Source organism: Callionymus lyra, chromosome 13, assembly GCF_982586985.1.
Source record: "Callionymus lyra chromosome 13, fCalLyr1.hap1.1, whole genome shotgun sequence".
NCBI lineage: Eukaryota > Metazoa > Chordata > Actinopteri > Syngnathiformes > Callionymidae > Callionymus > Callionymus lyra.
The window spans coordinates 17,055,507-17,075,419 of record NC_141830.1 but is presented as its reverse complement, the minus strand read 5'-3'; the positions used below and the strand labels follow the sequence as shown (position 1 = coordinate 17,075,419).

The 19,913-nt window shown below is 38.5% G+C and overlaps 1 protein-coding gene across 1 annotated transcript; it reads left to right on the top strand.

Moving 5' to 3' along the window:
- Positions 1-1,965: 1,965 nt before the first annotated feature.
- utp11 (UTP11 small subunit processome component) lies at positions 1,966-4,612 on the top strand. The gene is made up of 8 exons (XM_087805720.1): positions 1,966-2,164; positions 2,280-2,341; positions 2,427-2,529; positions 2,611-2,730; positions 3,563-3,656; positions 3,745-3,875; positions 3,957-4,067; positions 4,465-4,612. Exons 1-8 carry the CDS (start codon positions 2,105-2,107, stop codon positions 4,546-4,548), a joined length of 765 nt encoding a protein of 254 aa, XP_087661846.1. The 5' UTR covers positions 1,966-2,104; the 3' UTR covers positions 4,549-4,612.
- Positions 4,613-19,913: the final 15,301 nt, after the last annotated feature.

Below are 19,913 nucleotides of genomic sequence, written 5' to 3'. Positions count from 1 at the left end.
CTGGTCATGTGACTGGCTTCGTCAGCTTGATGTGTTGATGAAGCTTCATGAAACAGTGTCCCTATTTTCAGAGCCCACTAGATGTCACTAGTTTATTGCTATTAACAGATATCTATTCTATTCTATCGTAGCCTCACCTCATTTTTTAACTGATGCCGCCACCTGCAGGGCTAAACATATAAGACACTGTTTCATGAAGCTTCATCAGTCCATCACTTCTGTCAAACTAAAAGTAAGAGGGGAGGAAAAAACAGCTTAATATGTTTAAATAAAGAAAGAAAAAATAATCCAAATAAAAAGAAAGACCACATGCTATAAGAAGAAAGTGTAATCGACCATTGACATCATAATACAAAAGGCAAATGTGTTTTTTTATTACATTTTAAAAAATACATATTAAAAATCTTATTATAATAATAGGACATAAAGGGACAATAAAGTCATATTAAGATGTTAACTCCTACTGGATAATGAAAATAACTACAAAATAAAATTGATTGTCAGAAACATTAGTATGTTATTAGGTTTAATGTTTCACTCTGACCTCCCGAGGGCCGAGTAAATAAAGTCGTCGTGCCACATTGGGCCCTGGGGGCCACGTTTTTGACCAGGTCTGTGGTATTGTTATAATCTCCAAGGGATATGTTCTGCATATGCGTTTTTAATTTTCAGCGGTTAAGTTTGATGGTTCACTGTGGATGACAACCGACTCTGGTCGGAGGAGACATACCAGAACTCTGAGCTCAGCCCAAGTTTCGCTAGTCTTCCAGCATGTCAGCATTGATATTTTTACAAGGTTATATTCGAAAACCAAATGTTTCTGTCTCGGCCCCACTAGGGCATTCCTCAATTACTGACCCCGAAAGAACTCTCAAGTTCTTGTCCTGCTGCTCACGAATCAGCCGGCTACAAGCCGGTGATTTGCAAAGTAGTATTTACCCCTGCTGCGGCTCACTGAGCATTTAACTTGTAATGACCAATCCTCCCTTGAATTAAACAGCATGGAGCCCGAATACAGTCCAAATACAGATATTTAACCTGTAAATCCTGGGCCGCAAGCGTGGCACCGCGTGGGTGCGAGGAGGAGAGACCTTCACAGGAGTCGTGCATCAGACTGATAAACAAGCCCATGACATAATGTGGAAACACTGATCCCATTCACTGGTCTCATCACCCACAAAACGTTCTGCATGCTGAGCAAATCTTACACATGTAGAACAAATTCCTTGCGGTCAGTGGGGGGATAGTGTGATGTGAGGGAGGAAAATGTCTGTTTAGTGGAATATTATTTGCCATCAATTTACTTCTGCAGTGTCTCCTCTGGCTGAGCTGGCTTTAAAAGGGTCTTAGAGATGACGGGGTGTAAATATTGGCGAGTTTTCTGCAACGCGTACAATATATAGTATATTTTATTCTGCTAATAGATACAATAACCACACAACAAGAGCTCCACTAATACTTTAACTATAATACTCAGAAGATGGAGTTAAAAGTTTCTGATTATGATATATATTTTTTTTTTTTATTGTTGTGTCCTCAATGAACTTAAAGTTCTTAGTAAAATCTGCAAGGTCAATTTAAATAAATGAAATTAGAATTTAAATAATTGCAAAGAAAAAAAAAATTCAAGTTAATATTAATAAAGTTATACAGTAAGTTGTACTATTTGGGATGTTTCGTGATCAAGTTTGAGAATATTAAAAAAAAGAAAAATTAAAAAAGAAGAAAAAATAAGGCAGACGCAACAGTGGTGCAACAGCGCCACCCCTCGCTCTTTTAAGGGGAATACAGGTGACGGAAAATATTATTAATTACTATATATGTCTGGTTTGCGTTGTCTACTATAGTTTGTATTTAATCATATATTTTTTCGTTTTTGTTTTATTTTATATGTGTATTAAAAAATATATATTTTGATGGCGACAACAAAGTGGCGAATCTGCGGCAGAGAAATGAAAGCTCCCCCCACACCGGAAGACACGTGTGTCACCTCTTAGGAAGCAGCAACATCGTGTTTCTTTTCCCTTTTCTTCAAGAAAACTATCATTTTATTCTCTTCCACGTCCTTGTTTTAAGTGAGCACAGACCACACCGGCCTGGAAACATGTCGTCGTTCAGGAAAGCGTTGAAGTCTCGCCAGAGAAACCACCATGAGCGATCTCAGGTTTGTTGCTTTTTGCTACCATGCTGTTATGTTAAACCTAAAACGGATATTTATTTTTATTTTAAGTCACTTGTGTGTATTTACTTCTTAATATGTTCTTGCTTCATGTGATCAGCCTGGTTTTAGGAAACACTTGGGGTTGCTGGAAAAGAAAAAAGACTACAAACTTCGAGCAGTGTGAGTTGACTTGAGTTTGAACATTACACTGTAATAATAATAATAATGAATAATGTTCTGAATATATGTGTTTTTATTTTTACAGGGACTATCACAAGAAACAAAACACACTTGCAGCCCTGCGAAAAAAAGCCCTGGAGAAGAATCCCGATGAATTCTACCATAAAATGATCAGTGCTAAACTGAAGGTAAGTCACCTATTTTCATGAACTAAACTCATGTTGATTTTATTTCTCAAAGTGCATTAATACAATAAACCTTCACTACAGGATGGAGTTCATATACCAGATGGAAATAAAGAGGAGGAGCCGATGACAGAGGAGCAGAAGAAAGTGATGAGATCACAGGACATCAAATATATTGAGATGAAAAGAGTTGGAGAAGCTAATGTAAGTTCACTGTTGTTGTCCAAAAAGGGATGCAAATTTTCTAGTCATGTAGACTATGGGTTGGAATTATTTTCGGAGTAATTTGTTCCACCCTGGTCTGGAAAAGCGCTATACAAATAAAAATTACTTACTTACTTACTTTCTAGAGTAATAGACAAAAATGTATTTTCATTTTAATGTAACAACTGAAGTTCATTGGTCTTCTTTTTTTTTCAAAAAGACAAACTTCCAAATACCTCTGTGGTGCTCATCTGTTACGTCTATCTTGTATTGAAGCCTCAATATGAGGAATTCTTAGATGAACTTAAGTCTATCCAATATATTTTGGTATGTTTGTAGTGGAAGATTTCAGTCTCTCAGCTGCTGCTTGTAGCCTTTCTTATTCAAACACATTGGGTGCTTAATATTGAGTCATGTTGTTTTGAGGCCAGTAGGTGACGCTTTAAATTACCTAAAATATGATGTGTACGTTTCATTAGAACAGTTGATCAAAAAAAGGAAAAGGGTACTGTGACCGCCATCTAGTGGGCTCTGAAAAATAATGACACTGCTTCATGAAGCTCCATCAGACCCATCACTACATTACAGACGAGCAGTATTTGGATATTTTTAAGTGTTAAGTCAATGACAACTGAGCTCCAGTCCCATGTTAAAATGTACATATATTTTTGCCTTCAACTTTAAAAAGGAACGGAATTTGTCCTGCCCCTTAGTTCATCCAAAATTCAAACCCTTGTGTTGACTATCCCTTTAATTTCTCTGGGTTTGCTGGAAAGAAGACAAGATATTTGCGCATGCTTTAATGTTTCCTCTCCTGCCTATATCTTGACAGAAAATTGAGAGGATGAAGGGTGGGCTTCATCTTTTGAATGCAGAAGGCAAACAGAACAACAAGCACACGTTTTTTATGGATACAATGAAAGAAGGTGATTGTGATGAGAGTTTTGATCTAATCGGCATTTATCTCAAAAGATATGCTTTAAACCTAAACAAGCTTCCCTCTTCCCTGCGCAGTGCGATCTTTTGACCTGACAGAACATCTGAAAACGGCTCCTGAGCTCGTGGACAGAGTTTACAACAGACCTACTATTGCGACCCTGGAGCAGAAGAGCGTCATTGGAGCTACTGACAGTGACAGTATTGAGGTCTGTGTTGCCTTTTTAAGTGCATCTTTCAAAACCCTTTTGAGAGTTTTGAAACTTATGTGTTCCTTTTGTCTCGCATAGAAAATAGCCCGGCAGAATAGGCACCAGTACCAGATTCTCTCGCAGAGAATAGACCGAGAGAAGAAATTGTTTGTCATCACCCAGAAAATCCAGACACGCAAGGATCTACAGGTGAGTCCAGCGATGGTTTGCTTTTTTTATTTTCAACTCCGTTTGCTTTTCCTAATGAAAAAGATTTGGTAAATAATGTTTATATGGCAACTTTAGCTTTAAATTACATTTTAAGAACTGTTGTCATACAGTCACATCTTTCACTTTTTGTGATGATTATTTAAAACAACATTAATAGTTATTTTTCGTATTTTATATATATATATATATATATATATAAAACATAAAGTGAGAACAATTTAAATATTAATAATAACATTTAATGAAGTAGCACATCCCTGCATATTTGAGTCCATATTCTTATCTTCTATTTTAAATCGTAACCTCATTGTCGGTCTATTCTACATAATTGATCACATCTAATTAATTTTATTTTTTATTACTTTCTGAACTACAGGACAAGGGGAAGAAGGTCAAGGTGAAGAATGAGACGCCAAATTCTCCCGCCATCTACAAATTTGAGGCCAAAAGGAAACGTTAGAGATGCTCGACATTTGTTAAATGGATTTTCTGCCTTTGCATCCGCGCAGTTTGTATATATATTAATAAAGATTGTAGTTTCTTCCTATAATCCAAAATACTGTCTGTGGTCTTTTTTTTTTTTTTTAAAACCTCATTTAATTTAAATTCAGTTATAAAACCAAAGCAACATTGTAGGTTTGTATTCTAAAGTAGCATTAAAGTGGTTAGAATAAAAAATTCAAATCCAAAAAAGGAAACTTGGGTTGTAAATCTAAGCCAATATGATTTAGAGATTTTTTTTTAATTTAAATGTGATTCTGTCAATGACATAAATCTCATTTGCACTTCCTTCACTGACAAGTAGGTGGCGTTAGTGTTCCATGTTATATAGATCCTATATAGAGACTGTTCCCACAGATGAGCTCGAAACCTTTTCTGTCGCCCAAATTATTAAGATGGGGTTTAAATGGGGTCAGACTTAATTAAAGCCTCAAGAGTCTTGAAGAATGAGAAGTGGCGTCTTTCAAATGGAATACTGCTCGACGAGTGCAAGTTTTGTGTAAATAGTTTGATTTGTTTTCATAGAAATATAAAGTTTTAATTGGACACACTTTTTTTTTTAAATTTAAATTAAAAATATGTCACCAGTCTACTTAAATAATTTGAATATGAGGGTTAATGATTTTAAAATGGTCTCATGGCTTCAGATCTCTAAAATTATTTTTTTTAAATAATCTTTCTATTCAGTAAACATAAATAAAATACTTTTTAAGTAATGTAGTTGACTTCCAAATAAGAGTAAGAGGACTTCTACTGCCTTTTCGTCGATGCAATGTCATGGATGATTGTATCTTATTTCAAATGTGTAAATGGAAATTTGCTTCACGTTAGCTGTGCTAAAAATGACATAAAATTGTGGAAAAGAATATCCTTTTTTTTGGACTAAATAAATCTAATATTAAACTCATACAGGTGAACACAGGACTACACAACAAAGTATAAAGAGAAAAAGTAGTTGGAAATAATGAAGATAACTCGGATTAATTGGCAAATAATTATAAAAATACATTAATTTAAGTGATTTTATATTTCTTAAAAAGTATGGGGCGTTTGAGCCTATCCTAGATGCTTGGGGAAAGAGGTGGGGGACACCCTGAACAGGTCGCCCGTCTGTCACAGATAAACGATACAACCATGGAGGGAACATACAAACTCAACACAGTAAACTGCTGCTTCAAGCTGAAACAGAACCTACAACCCTTCCCTCTTGAACTACTCTGACCGACTCCCTGCCTCTTGTGGCTGATCAAGTAATAATTAATCTGTCTTTAACTCATATATGACCAGTAATAAAGTCTTAAATAATTCTTTCCAAGTATATAAACGAGTGTGTTAGCTGCCGCTACTCTTCAAAGCATCTTAAATTTACCATTCTGTCTGCTGTTTGAACTTCCCGGTGATAAATCTGCACATTTTCTCCACCGAGTTGAGCAGGAAAGCACAAACACGATTAGAATTGTCTGTGAGGCTTGACGGTCGTGGAGTGGAGGGGGGTGAGTTCGGGAAAGGGAGGGGAGGGTCTTTGGCTTTAGCCTTCAGATCCTCTCAAGGACACGCCTTTTGTGGACCGCATCCTTCAAGTGCAGCCGTTGATTTAGGATGCAGCGAACTCTTCCAATAACCCCTTTTCACGTCACCGCAGGATAGACGGCTGCGCATGATGAAGTGGAATCTAGTTGACGGCTAATATAGTTCCTTAACATCAACACATTAGTGCCAATTCATTGCCGCCTTTGTCACTTTAATTCTTGCTTTGAGGAAGTTTTTTCAGGCCGGACTGACAGACGGCAATCTCCTCTTATTATCTGGTGACGGACACAATAATCTGTGATTCTTTTATGTTAGTATTTGCTCACCTTGACATCAACACGTCATTGTTAAGACATCAGAGGGTTGACGGGAAATTAAGTTTTGCATTACAACCGTGTACGCGACTGGATTCTCTGCTTTTCCCCTCGCGGGGTGTTTCACTGAGTTATGTTCCTCCTCACATTTTCCCTCGACAGCAAGGTTTGTCTTACACTTAGTGTTTGCTATTAATAAAGTTGTTAACTCTATTAAAACACACTTTATATTAAAAATATCAATCAAATTCCATTCATAAAGAGTTATTTGCTGGAAAAATGTCCCACTTCATTCACGTTGGTGATGACGTTTTTGATAGTTTCGGACAGATCTTTGCGCATGGGCAGCAGCTGTTCATAGAAATACAAGAGAATATGACCCTTTAAAACATTTCTAAATGTATACACATTATCCCATTAGGGAAATAAGTGTACCAACAGGAGTGTAAATTGACAAGTAGTGATGGTCTGATGAAGCTTCTTGAAGCAGTGTCATGTTGTTTAAAGGTCAGTAGGTGGCGCCATCAGTTTAAAAATCATGTGATGTTTCATTAGAACAGTGGTTCAAAACAAAAACAAAAAATACTGCTAGTGGACTCTGAAAATAATGACACTGCTTCATGAAGCTTCATCAGACCATCACTTATTTTTACTATGAGCAGTTAGAATGGGAACAGCTTGGTCCAGTACCAAGATAAAGAGTCACAATTAACAACAAGCACTCGGTATATAAAACACTCACAATATAAAAAAATCATAGTCCATAGCTCATACCGTAAATACAATGTAATGACAAAGGTTGTGCACATATTTCTTTGTCCCCTTCATCAAAACCCTGAAACAATCTGATAGTATAAGACTGAACTCATGTTTAAGATGATGTTTAGGAAAATCTAGAATGATATTAACCCTTCTCCACATCTCTCTATCCGTCCATTCTTATATTATTCTGTACTTATGAACCTTGTTTTAAATGACAGTAAATTATTATACACTGTCATAATGCCTACAATAAACCCTTTTAAAAGCTTTTAAATGTTTAATTTTAGTAATTTTCATATAATCATTCTTCTAGTTCATCGCAGTTCAGAGCAACTAAACATCCAAGGGAGTCACATTATGTACTGCGACTGTTGTGAGGGGCTGTCGAGCTAAAGGAAATGAGAGATGAAGTAAAATCTCCTGAATCTGACAGGAAAATGTGATGTCATAAAACTTTTAAGTATAAATCACAAACATACTATGGTTAAATATATATAAATATATATATATATATATATATATATATTCTAAAATGCTTTTTCAATTTTCTTTCGATTTATTTTTAGAAACTCACAAGAAGATGGGGAAAATGGAAACTTAAGTCTAAATATTCTATCTGAAATAGCCCGATTGAAACGTTGCTGTGACTTATTTTAATGTGTTTAAGCTGTGACGTTTAGAAGAAGAACTAATGATAATAAAAATATTCCTCAAATCTAGTTGATTGAAAAAGAATAGATTGACTAGTTTTACCATCGCTGGCCTTGTTGGACATGTTCCGGGGAAGTGTGGGGGTTGTATCCAGCCAATGAGGAAGTCAGAGAATGAATAATGTCCTTGCAAACCCTCATCGTGCCCTCTTCCCACCCGAACTGCCCTCTCCGACTACGTCAATCCGCCGAGAAAGCGTGCGTGAATAAGGACCCTTAGGCTCGGCGTCCGTAAGCCGAGGGAGAAGAGGTCACGGTGGAGAGCGTAGGGGTCAAAACACTGTGTGCGCAGTTCCGGGGACCCCTATCTGAGATCGCAACCACGACACAGACGATCCACTGTTTCTCCTCAAGCTCTCCTTTCATTCATGCACTCCAGCGCCGGGGTGTAGAGGCGACGCTCAGGGGTTGCCAGTGGGCGATTCCTGATGTTAAAGATATAGACAGGCATCCCTCTATTGTGAAACGCCTCGTAATTCATCAGCGGCCTGGCATAGGCCATCCTGTTGTGCCCCCAAACCCCATGTCTGAAGTGAATGACCCCAAAGGTTCGCTAACACATGGTCACTATTGGAGTGGAAGGGTTGAGAAGTGAAGGGCTGCAATGCAGAAACTGACCCTAATATATCGTAACCGAGTGTGAAAGTAGAGCTTGTTTAACAAATGAAACAATAAACCTTTTTTCCCCTCATTAAAAAAGCAAGTTATTAAAAGACCTGGAAAAAAGAAAGATGTAATCAATTCAATAAATACATTGAAATATGGATGGAAACTTCTAGTAAAACTACCACTCAACTACTAAAGCCGATAAAAAGTTTCAAACACAGGCGTTAAATTATTTAATAAATTATATATAAATAAATTGATGGAAAATAAGATAACATATAACCTTCATTATTATTTAATAAAAAAATTATGATACGAAATAAAAGACAATTTTGGAATAAATAAAGGTATATTCAGAAAAATAAAGTAGAACATTAGTGTGAAAGTGTAAGATGTAAAAAAAGTTGGAGCCATGGTATACATTTATGTAAAAAATAAACAATAATGAACTAAATTACATTTTAAATGGAGGAAAACCACAATCAGAAGAAGAAAAAACATAAATTAGAAAATTTCGTGATATGGTATCTATATAGAATATGCATGCAATTTTCTAATTTATAATGACCACACAAAAGTTAATAAAACAAACAACATATTAAAAATAAATTAATAAATATAATGGAAATAATAATAATCAGGTAGTGGAATTGGAATTTATATTTCAAGAGGTTCTCTGATGCTTGTTTTACAGCTTTGTTTTAATGTCATTCATGAGACTCCTTCACGTGAGCATGAGAGCAGGTTGTTTAAACTGCTTTTGTTATTTCATGATATTAAAAAAAAAACAAAAAAAAAACACACCACTTAACCTTTCCATCCATTTGATTCTCGCTAACCACAAGTGCTGCATACCTCCATCTCTAATGCACCCAGTCCTCCAGAGCCGGCGCACAGAGCCGGGGTTAAGAATGGTTAAGGACGGTGCTAATCGATCCTCCCAATTAAAGGGAACTGGAGAGGGTGGAGAGAGGGAGAGAGTGAGCTACCCCGGGGTTGGAGTGTCGGGGAGGGTGTGTTAGAATGTAAAGGGTTGGGGGGATGAGAGGTAGTCTCCATCCTTGCATCCCTCTCTCCTTTAACTTGAAGCTGTGTGTCATAGGGCTTTTGAAGTAGTGGATACTAGCGACGACGGCCTCACTCCTCGCGCCGAGGGGGGAGACGTCTGAAAAGCCTTGACGGAGTGTGTGTGTTTTGGGGTGTGTGTGTGTGTGACTTCCAGTGTGTTAGCTAGCTGGCTGCGGTATTGAGGTGGGGATCAGAGACGGAGAGAGAGCCCCCTTTTTTTTGTCAACTAATGAGCACTCGAACTGATTAAATTTGCATGGAGTCTAAATCTTACCGGGTCTTCATAATAGGGGGAAACCTCACACATATACGCAGCACCCCTCTAACCTCCTTTACCCACCAGCTCTGGAATACCTACAGGGGGTCTCTCTCCCGGGCAGGGAGGGGGGTGTGTTGAACGGGGCGTGGAGAGCACCCATCTGCCCCGGTATCACTGTCAGTCCATCATTCAGGAGAATGCCAGGCGGGCGCCTCGGGGACGTGTTCATTACGTTTTAACTACCGGATCTGTCCTTGTCTCGCAGCCTCCCCGTGCCATTGTCTGTCTGAGATTGCACACGTGTATATTTATGTTTTCATCACCCACTTTGTTTTGAACCACACGATTTAAAGGAGAGCGACAAAGGTTTGTTATCGCACTGGTTTTTGCTTTATCACCAACGCTGGCCTGTTTAAATACAGGTAAACTCATGAAATCATATGTCAATACATTCAAATATTTCCCTTTTCCAACCCATGAGGACAGAAGTTCTGGGTAGAATGACTAAAAGTCGCTTTTAAAATAGACAATCCAAAGTGTAGTGTTTCAAGATCAAATGTATTTCCCAACATCTTTACTTATACTGTAGAATAAGTAGTTAACATTGTTTAATAAGTTTAACTTCAGGCGTCTAATTAACATTTTCAAATGATCCGTCTCACCTTCCACATACATGCTCCTCACTTTCCAAACTTCTCTTACGCGATACCACACCTCCTCTCATTGAACTCAGCTAGTGGCCATGTTTGACTGCATTACATGGTTATACAGATATATATAGATGTATATACCATAATATCTGACATAGACAATAGTGACTAGAGAGAAAATCAGCACAGGTTTCACTGCCTACCTTTATATTCGGCATCATTTTCTCAAAAACATTTTTTTGTCTTAAATACATGCATTCAACGTGTATTTAAAAATATAGTCGTGACTTTTATTCCTATTGGAATTCGCTTGACCACGGTCGTCATGCATGCTCACTCATGAACACTCAATTTAGAAATGTCATTCAATTCTAAATTAAAACTGTTTAATTTTTTTTTTCTTCTTCTTTAAACTAGACAAATAGAAATATTTGTTATCAAATGAAGTTTGAGTCACGTTTTGTTAATAGTTACTTAGTGTTTACGATTGTAGAAGAATATATGTAATAATAATAATAATAACTTTAAACATTATTTGTATGGGGTTGCGACATAACACTTTGATTTATTTGATAATTTAATTTATGTTTTTCCATCAGATTAATCAGATTAGTTTTCATCCCTTCTTTCTTCTCACTTATGAGAAGTGATTGTCTGATGAAGCTTCATGAAGCAGTGTCATTATTTTTAGAGCCCACTAGATGTCGGTCTCTGAACTATTTCCCTTTTGTTTATTCTGAACATCTCATCATTTTTAAACTGTTGGCGCATCCTACTGACTCTAAACAACATGACACTGCTTCATGAAGCTTCATCAGACCATCACTACTTCAGGGTTCCTCGCAACATTCACAGAATATGATGTAGCCCCTTGAGAAAAGTAAAGTGCTTCAGAACCTCCTGACTCCTAAAAAAAACAGATGTGCTGGCTAATTCAGGCAAAAAAAAGGAACAACTTTTTTTGAACTAGAATCAATTGCCAAAAAAAGAAATCGGTGTATAAAAAGTTCATCCTAAATAACATGTTTATTTTCATGCATTTGATGGTCTCAACTATTCCCACCTGCTGATTTTAAGATCGTCTTCTGTTGATGTCGACGCGTCGTGCTGATTTATGTTTGTCTTTTCTTATTGTTGTTGTTGTTGTTGTTGTATTCCTAGATCTGGGCACAGTCGGGTTTTTTTTTTTTGTCCCCCCCAAATTGTGTGTTGCTACTGAAACGGCAACTTTCCTAATGGTTACCTCTTGAATAACAACTATGTGGTGATGAGAACTTTGTGTGAAGTGTGTACGAAGGAGGACAGTGTGTGTATGTGCGCTCGGGTGATTGCAATAATCAGACTTGGGGGTGTTAATCAGAGTTTGTTCGTCAGTGGCCTGATGAGGGGCGATGAGGGCCGTTGATTGTAATGCGATGCTACGATCGGTCCCTGACGACTCATGCAGACAACCCGCCAATAGAATCATTATCACTGTATCTCTTTTTTTTTTCTTTCCTTTTCTCGAACACCATGACACGCTCGCAAAAGTGTAAACAGACAAGCAAAACATTGTGCGTTTTTTCTGGAGCCGACACTATCGTACAGGATATGTTCATCCCGCGGTGAAGAACACAATGAAGCCTTGTGACACGGTCGGTTATAATTCACTGTTTAGGTGTCGGTGTCACCCCCGGTGAAAAACAAAAGCAGGGGGGAAGGGGTTACAAGGTTGTGAGGTGTGTGGGGGTGGGGGATTAAACGTGTACCCCCTATTCCATATTAAGATCAGCTAGTAGGATTGCATCAGCTCTTCTCTCCGTCTCGCCTTTTTTTTTTTTTTGCAAACAGGGGGAAGAAGAAGTGACGCGATTCAGGCTGCCTGCCTCATCAGCCAAGTCCCTACAAGGGCTGATACAAATTAATTAACCTAATTAGGAGCTGTGATTGCGGGTGTGATTATAGGGGCTGGAGGGGGAAGCAAGGATAGAGGGGTTTTTTTGCCGGTGGAGGTGGGGGCTCGCTGGCAGCCGAGGCCCGAGCGATGATGAGCCGTGAGGTGTGGGAGAAGAGCCAAGATGCTCTGCGCGCCTTAATGAGTACAGCCGGCTTCCAACCTTCCACCGCGCTCTCCTTTCCAATTAATTCCCCGTTTAGTACAGTTTTTTTCTTGCACTTCTTCGATTACTCCATTATCTTTGGTTCAACAGGGTTGATCTGATAGACTTATTATTTCTGTGATGAGTGATTAATTCGAAGGGATGCACCGGAGGATCGTTACACATTGCATGTTATAGGATAATAGGGAAGGATTTTAGGAGGTTGGAAAGAAGGGGTCCATGCCACGTCATCAATTATTAGCCCAAAACTAGCTGGGTATCGATAGTGATGTTTCAATGAAGCTTCATGAAGCGGTGTCATTATTTTCAGAGTCCACTAGATGGCGGTCTCTGCACTACTTTCCTTTATCTTGAACAGCTGTTCTAATGAAACATCACATTATTTTCCAACTGATGGCGCCACCTACTGACCTCTAAACAACATGACACTGCTTTATTTGAGCTTCATCAACATATCACTAGGTATCAAGTGTTTGTGTTCGATACAGTTACGGATAAACATACTTTTTTCGTTAACCAATCTATTCTAACAAACAGGGAACGAACTTACACCTAAAACAATCACGAGTTAAATATTTCTGTTTATTAATAACAAAAAAATATTTTAAAAAACAAGTGACAAATTAATCCGAAGAGCAGTGCCTTATCAGTTTTTATTCCGAAAAACCCACACATTATCAAGTTTGGATCACACATGGGTACTGAAACTTGGCACCGAAAGACGAAGAAGCCACGAATGAACCAAAATTCAATACCAAGCCCTATTAGGTAGACATTAAAACTTGCCTGGAAAAGGTCCTTATGTCGTATAGACACACAACTAAGCCCCAAAATGATACTGACAGAAAGGGAGCCGGTCAAGTGTCAAGTTTGTATACGTATACAAAGTACTTTTATTTGTATTAAAAAGCTTTGATTTTGGACAAAATTAATTCTTTAGCCTACTTTTTGGCACTGTTTAAGCAACATCATTGATTTTTTTATCAATGCTTTGTTCAACCAAAGCCATGTTACCTTGGTCTGTTGTCCAGAATGTGTTGAGTAGCACCAGAGAAAAAGCAGCAGGAACTAGATTTTAGCTGTTTATTGTGTCTGCAGAACAGTAACAACTTTAGACTCAAAGGTCGACTTCACCAAGAGATAACTGGGCCCAGATTCATAACATTAGGGATTTCTTATTCTCTTCTTGGCTAATTGTTTACACAGACAAAGAACATTTTCACGGTGTGTGTTGTCATGGAAATGATAAATCTGGACAAGTGTCAGGTACTTTCGAAAGAAGATCAGTATCGGTTGGCCTCGACGGTGAACAAGACTAAACCAAACTGACTTTTGCAGTCTCACAGCTACATGAGATGCGTTTTTTTCCAAGACTGGCTTCAAACGTAGCGGTCTGACAAAAATCGGACAAAACCTGAACGACGCCGATAGCAAAACAGTGAAACAATTAAGCTTCCAAATACGTCTTCTTCCTTTGTCCCTGTGTAGTATAACTATATGAGTTCTTTGGATTGCGTTAGTAGTTATAATAATGTCATGTCTAAAAGATTTAGTATTGATTTTGGTGTTTAAGAATGAAAATAAATAACTCACGGAAAAAGTTTGATCGACAACAATCAGCGAGTTTTCTTTTTTTGTAGCGAGGGTTTGATGAAGCTTCATGAAGCAGTGTCATTATTTTCAGAGTCCACTAGATGGCGGTCTCTGCACTATTTTCCTTTAGTCTTTTCTGAACATCTCATCATTTTTAAACTGATGGCGCCACCTACTGACCTCTAAACAACATGACACTTTATGAAGTATGCTTTATGAAGCTTCATCAGACCATCACTACAAGAGGGTTCCTCGCAACATTCACAGAATATGATGTAGCCCATTGAGAAAAGTAAAGTAACCCCCCTGCTTCAGAACCTCCTGACTAGATGTGCTAGCTAATTCAGCAAAAAACGTTTTAAACAACTGTTCTAATGAAACATCACATCATTTTTAAAGTGATGGCGCCACCTATTGACCTCGTAATAACATGACACTGCTTCATGAAGCTTCATCAACCCATTACAAGTTTATTGTCTTTAAACACCTAATAAACAATGCACTGTATAGTTATACGTAAACATGACTTTCGTACTATATTAAATCTTACTAGATTAAGTCTAAGTTTTGGTTGTCTATATCTGAAGGTCTACAAGTACTGAAGTTGATGTGGTCCAATTGTAATTTAACTAAGCTTGAGTATAAGAAATGTCGGACTTTTAGGGGAACAACATGATATATACATTTATTTCTCAAATACCTTTCCTCCCTATGATTAGTAAGACACATTATCTAATGGAAGATCTAAACAAAATAAGCAAATCACTTGTTTTTAGTCTCTGTAAAAACCTATACTGTTTTTTTGGGGGTTATGTAGGCTTTTTTATGTAATTGATTCCTCCCAACCTTTGGCTACAACAACTTCCTCACTTTCCTCTTCCTACAGTTCTCTGCCTGTGACGGCACACTATTCATATATATTCTTCTATTTGTATTGGAAACAGAACAAAGGTATTTGAAGACAGAGGCAAAATGACTTTTCTTGCTGCCATCAGCATTTCCATGACTTCAGTTAGAGGAGGGGGGTTAGTGCGGTAAAGAAACCATGGATCCAGTGAATTAGAAAAAGTTTTTCCTAGCCTCCAGTTTTAGCTTCTGTCAATTCAATACATCACGTTTCTATTCTTTCGTATCACAGATCTAATCGAACCATATCAGCCTACAATAATACCACAGCCTTTAGATTTAGATTTTGACCCATTGGTTACACCTTTGAATTGTCAAATGTAGATTTGGAGGCAGGGTCTTCAGTTACCAAGCTCCTGTGGAACCAATGACCAGAGTCAGTCTTAAGGGCAGGCATCCTCTCTTTGCTTTAGATAAGGTTTTAAACTCTTCTCTCAGTCCAAGCTTCTAGTTATTACTGACTCAGGCTCTGTCTGGACCAGCTCTATGCTGCCATAGGTTCAGATTGCTGGAGGAGTTCACCTGTACAGTCCTTACTCGTCCCCTCTCACAAAGGTGTTGTGCTTCACCTTGCATGCTTCTTGATCTAGGATCTCCTGGACCTTGCCTCTACAGGGTCCAGTCAAGATGAAGAACCATGTTTCAGAAACAGACGGGTGACATCATAGATACTAAGTCCATTATGTACAGTCTATAGAAGAGACGTAACGTGAAAGAGGGTGATGACAAATGAGAATGAGACAACAAGAAAATATTTCAGTTTTTCTAAAACAAGCTTTTTTTTCAGATAGCAGGATCATCTATAATTTGTGATGGTCTGATGAAGCTTCATGAAACAGTGTCGTGTTGTTTAGAGGTCAGTAGGTGGCGCTATCAGTTAAAAAATGATGTGATGTTTCATTAGAACAGTTAATCAAAACAAAGGAAAATAGTGCAGAGACCGCCATCTAGTGGACTCTGAAAATAATGACACTGCTTCATGAAGCTCTTTAGACCATCACTGGTTATAATGTCAACGTTTGGAATTCACAAAAAGAGTTAATAATCAAATTGAGAACCGAAAACAATGCTTTTTGACTGCAATGGAAACAATATTCTTCAGACTGTCAATGAAATATAGGATAAATATTTTTTAACCTGTTATTTGGAAACCTCTGCAATATGCTGTATTTTGGTTAACATTGTGTTTGCCTATTGCATCAATGAAAAAAAAAACATTTGTGACACATTTAACAATTTGCCTTCATTATTATAACCCCCCCAAAAAACACTCATTCATCCTTTTAAGAAATCTGTCTTATATCTAGCATGTTATGCTAGATAATAACATGTTATGTTAGAGCTATTCATGAAACCCTCCTCTTGCTCAGATGACGTCCTTCCTTGTAGGCTTTTTATCAAAGTATTTGATGTAATTGGCCCCTGGGTTACCAATATGGTGAACCTCTCCCTTTCCACAGGGGTTTTTCCCAATGCATTTAAACATGCCATTGTGGAGCCTCTGCTCAAAAAACCAGGCTTAGACCCAACTGACCTCAGTAATTTCAGGCCTATTTCTAAGCTCCCTTTCTTGTCCAAGATCTTGGAGAAGGTGGTGTCCGAGCAGCTGTCTTTGTTCTTGGATCAGAGCGACATCCATGAGAAGTTTCAGTCTGGCTTCCGTAAACATCACTCTACGGAGACAGCTTTACTGAAAGTGTCCAGTGACATCATGATGTCGGCTGACTCTGGTAAATTCACTGTTCTGGTTCTCTTGGATCTGTCGTCAGCCTTTGACACAGTTGATCACCAGATCCTGCTGAGAAGACTAAGGGATGAAGTGGGACTGTCTGGGTCTGTGTTAGAATGGTTCTCATCTTACCTTTCTGGGCGCAGTTTTAGTGTATCTGCCAATCAAATGAGGTCTGAATCGGCAGATCTGTTGTGTGGAGTCCCTCAAGGTTCTGTTCTGGGTCCTTTATTGTTTTTGCTGTACTTGATTCCCCTTGGTAAAATCATTCAGAGATTTCCAGATGTTTCTTATCACATTTTTGCTGATGACATCCAGCTCTACTGCTCTTTTGACCCAACTGAGCCCCAAAGGCTGAACAGCTTAGTCAATTGTTTGCTAGAAATCAAACAATGGCTGAGTGAAAACACTTTACAGCTTAATGTGGACAAAACTGAAACTCTGGTGATTGCTCCTGATGATACGATTCCAGGGTTGAGTCAGTACTTGGGTGACTTAGGTCAGTCTGTCAAACTGAGCCTGAGAAACCTGGGTGTTGTATTTGATAAAGACATGTCTCTTGTTCAACACTGTAGAAAACTGACCAGAAACTGTTTCCTTCAACTGAGAAAAATCTCTAAACTTAGGAAAATGCTGTCACAACATGATCTGGAGCTTGTAATCCATGCGTTTGTTTCTTCTCGTCTGGACTATTGTAACAGTTTGTTTTCATGTCTTAACAAGAAGGAGCTGTCTCGCCTGCAGTTGATTCAGAACTCTGCAGCGAGAATTCTGACCCGCTCTAGTAGAAGAACTCACATTTCTCCGGTCCTTAAAACTCTTCACTGGCTTCCAGTTTCTTTCAGGATCAACTTTAAAATTCTGGTTCTTACTTTCAGAGCTATTCATGGTCAGGCTCCTCCTTACATCACTGATCTGATCCAGCCTTACACCCCAGCTCGGGCTCTGAGGTCTGTGGATCAGAATCTACTTATGGTTCCACGCACACGGCTCAGGACCAGAGGAGAGAAATCTTTTCAGGCTGTTGCTCCTAAGCTTTGGAACAATCTTCCTCTCTCTTTGCGCTTGATGGAGTCTACTGACTCCTTTAAGAAACATCTTAAGACGTTTCTATTTGTTCAGGCTTTTCCTTGAATTTCTCGAACTCCTGTGTTGTTCTCGGTGTTGTCTTGATCTTTGAAGTATGTACTGTTTTGAGTATTGTTTTGATTGTTAAAGCGCTTTGTGACCCTGGTCTCGAAAAGCGCTATATAAATATATATTACTTACTTACTTACTTACTTAAACAGAACCTTTAATTTAATAATCAGACTTAGGGCTTAACTAAAGAGACAACAAGTAATGGCAGCGAAAATGCTCTCACATTAAGAGGCAGGTAAGGGTGATGAAGGTGCTGGTCATATGTATGTGTTCCAAAGAAGAGAAAAAAACAACAGCCATGTATGTTCAAGCACGTATGTCCATGGACGTGCATTCCCAGCCATCTCCAAAACGATGTTTGTGTGTCTATACATGTGCGAGATGCTGAGCGTGGCTCCAGCAGTAAAACAGCTGTACCGGGGCTGCTATCAGATATTTATAAGCAGCTCATGAATATGGATGGCCAGCGAGATGGGACTGATGTTTGTCCTCTAAGAGGGGATGAAAGGAGAATGGCTGCCTTCCCTGTGAGACCCAGTCATGGCCGCGCGATGAAAGGTGGATGGGGGGACGGATCGGGATGGATGCAGAACAGATGGTAAAAACTAATGAAATGTGATTTGATAATCATTTCCCTCATGTAGTTTAAAATGTATAAAACATTTACAAGAGAAGTAACGCTGTCCTTTCAACATTCATGTTGATTTGTTTTCACAACAGCATTTTTAGTATGAAACAGGACAAGATATGTCGTTAACGGTGATAAGAAAAAAAAAGTATTTTTTACCTTTGATACAGCTAACCTTAATTCACTTATGACACACAAAATTCCCAAATTTTCTGCACAGTGGGACAAATGAAATAACTTCTTATTTGGTACTGTATAAACTAAGATAATGTCTGGATCTACTAGCTAGTTTTTTCCACCCCAAAAAAAAGGTGCAATTTCCCTTAGAACATTTTGCCGTTACGATTAAGATTCATAGCTCTTGTGAAAACTAATCCCTCGAGACTTTGTTGCAAGAAAACAGATACTCGAAAGATCGGCGTTTCCAGTCCAATATGGAGGGAATGTCTCCTGTTTTGCCCCCGAGTACCTTGCCTTATGTGTTATGTATGTTTTCATAGTGTTCTTTGCTCGTGCTTTTGAATCATATATTTTAGAAATGAAGCGTCTGAAAAATTATGAAAAGTTTAACAATATTGAACACCTTCTTAAAATGGTCATTCAGATTTTCACACACGGTTGCACATTGGTTAGCGCGACTGCTCACTGCAAGAAGGTTGACAGTTCGCTTTCAGGTCGGGAGGGAGCTCACTTGTTATCTTTCTGTGTGGTGTTTGTATGTTCTCCCCGTGTTGCGTGGGTTTACTCCAGGCACTCCGGTTTTCATCCCACAGTCCAAAAAACATACAGAGGTCGATTAGGAACTCAGGGAAATTGTCTGAGTACCTCCTATAAGGGAACAAGCCGCACAGAAAATAAATGAATCATTTTCCACATTTGCAAGGATCAGAATCACAGATAAGCTCATACAAGTTGTTTTAATTGACAAGCTAAACAAGACTTTAACGTTTAAAATTAACAGAAAAGAAAATAGGGACACAGTGGTGCGGTCGCCTCACAGCAAGAAGGTTGCTGGTTTGCTTCCATGTCAAGACAACTTGTGAACTTTCTGTGTGGAGTTTGTATGTTTTCCACGTGTTGCGTGGGTTTACTCCGGGCACTCCGGTTTCCTCCCACAGTCAAAAAACATACAGAGGGTGTTGAGATTGATTGAGAAATTTTCCGTAGGTACGAGTGTGTGTGTGAATGGTTGTCTGTCTTTGCGTGTCCTGCGACAGACTGGCGTCCTGTCCAGGGTGTCCCCTGCCTCTTGCCCAATGAAACAGGGAAAGGCTCCAGTCTCCCTGCAACCCCCACAAGGGATAAAGTGGTAGAAAATTAATGAATGAAT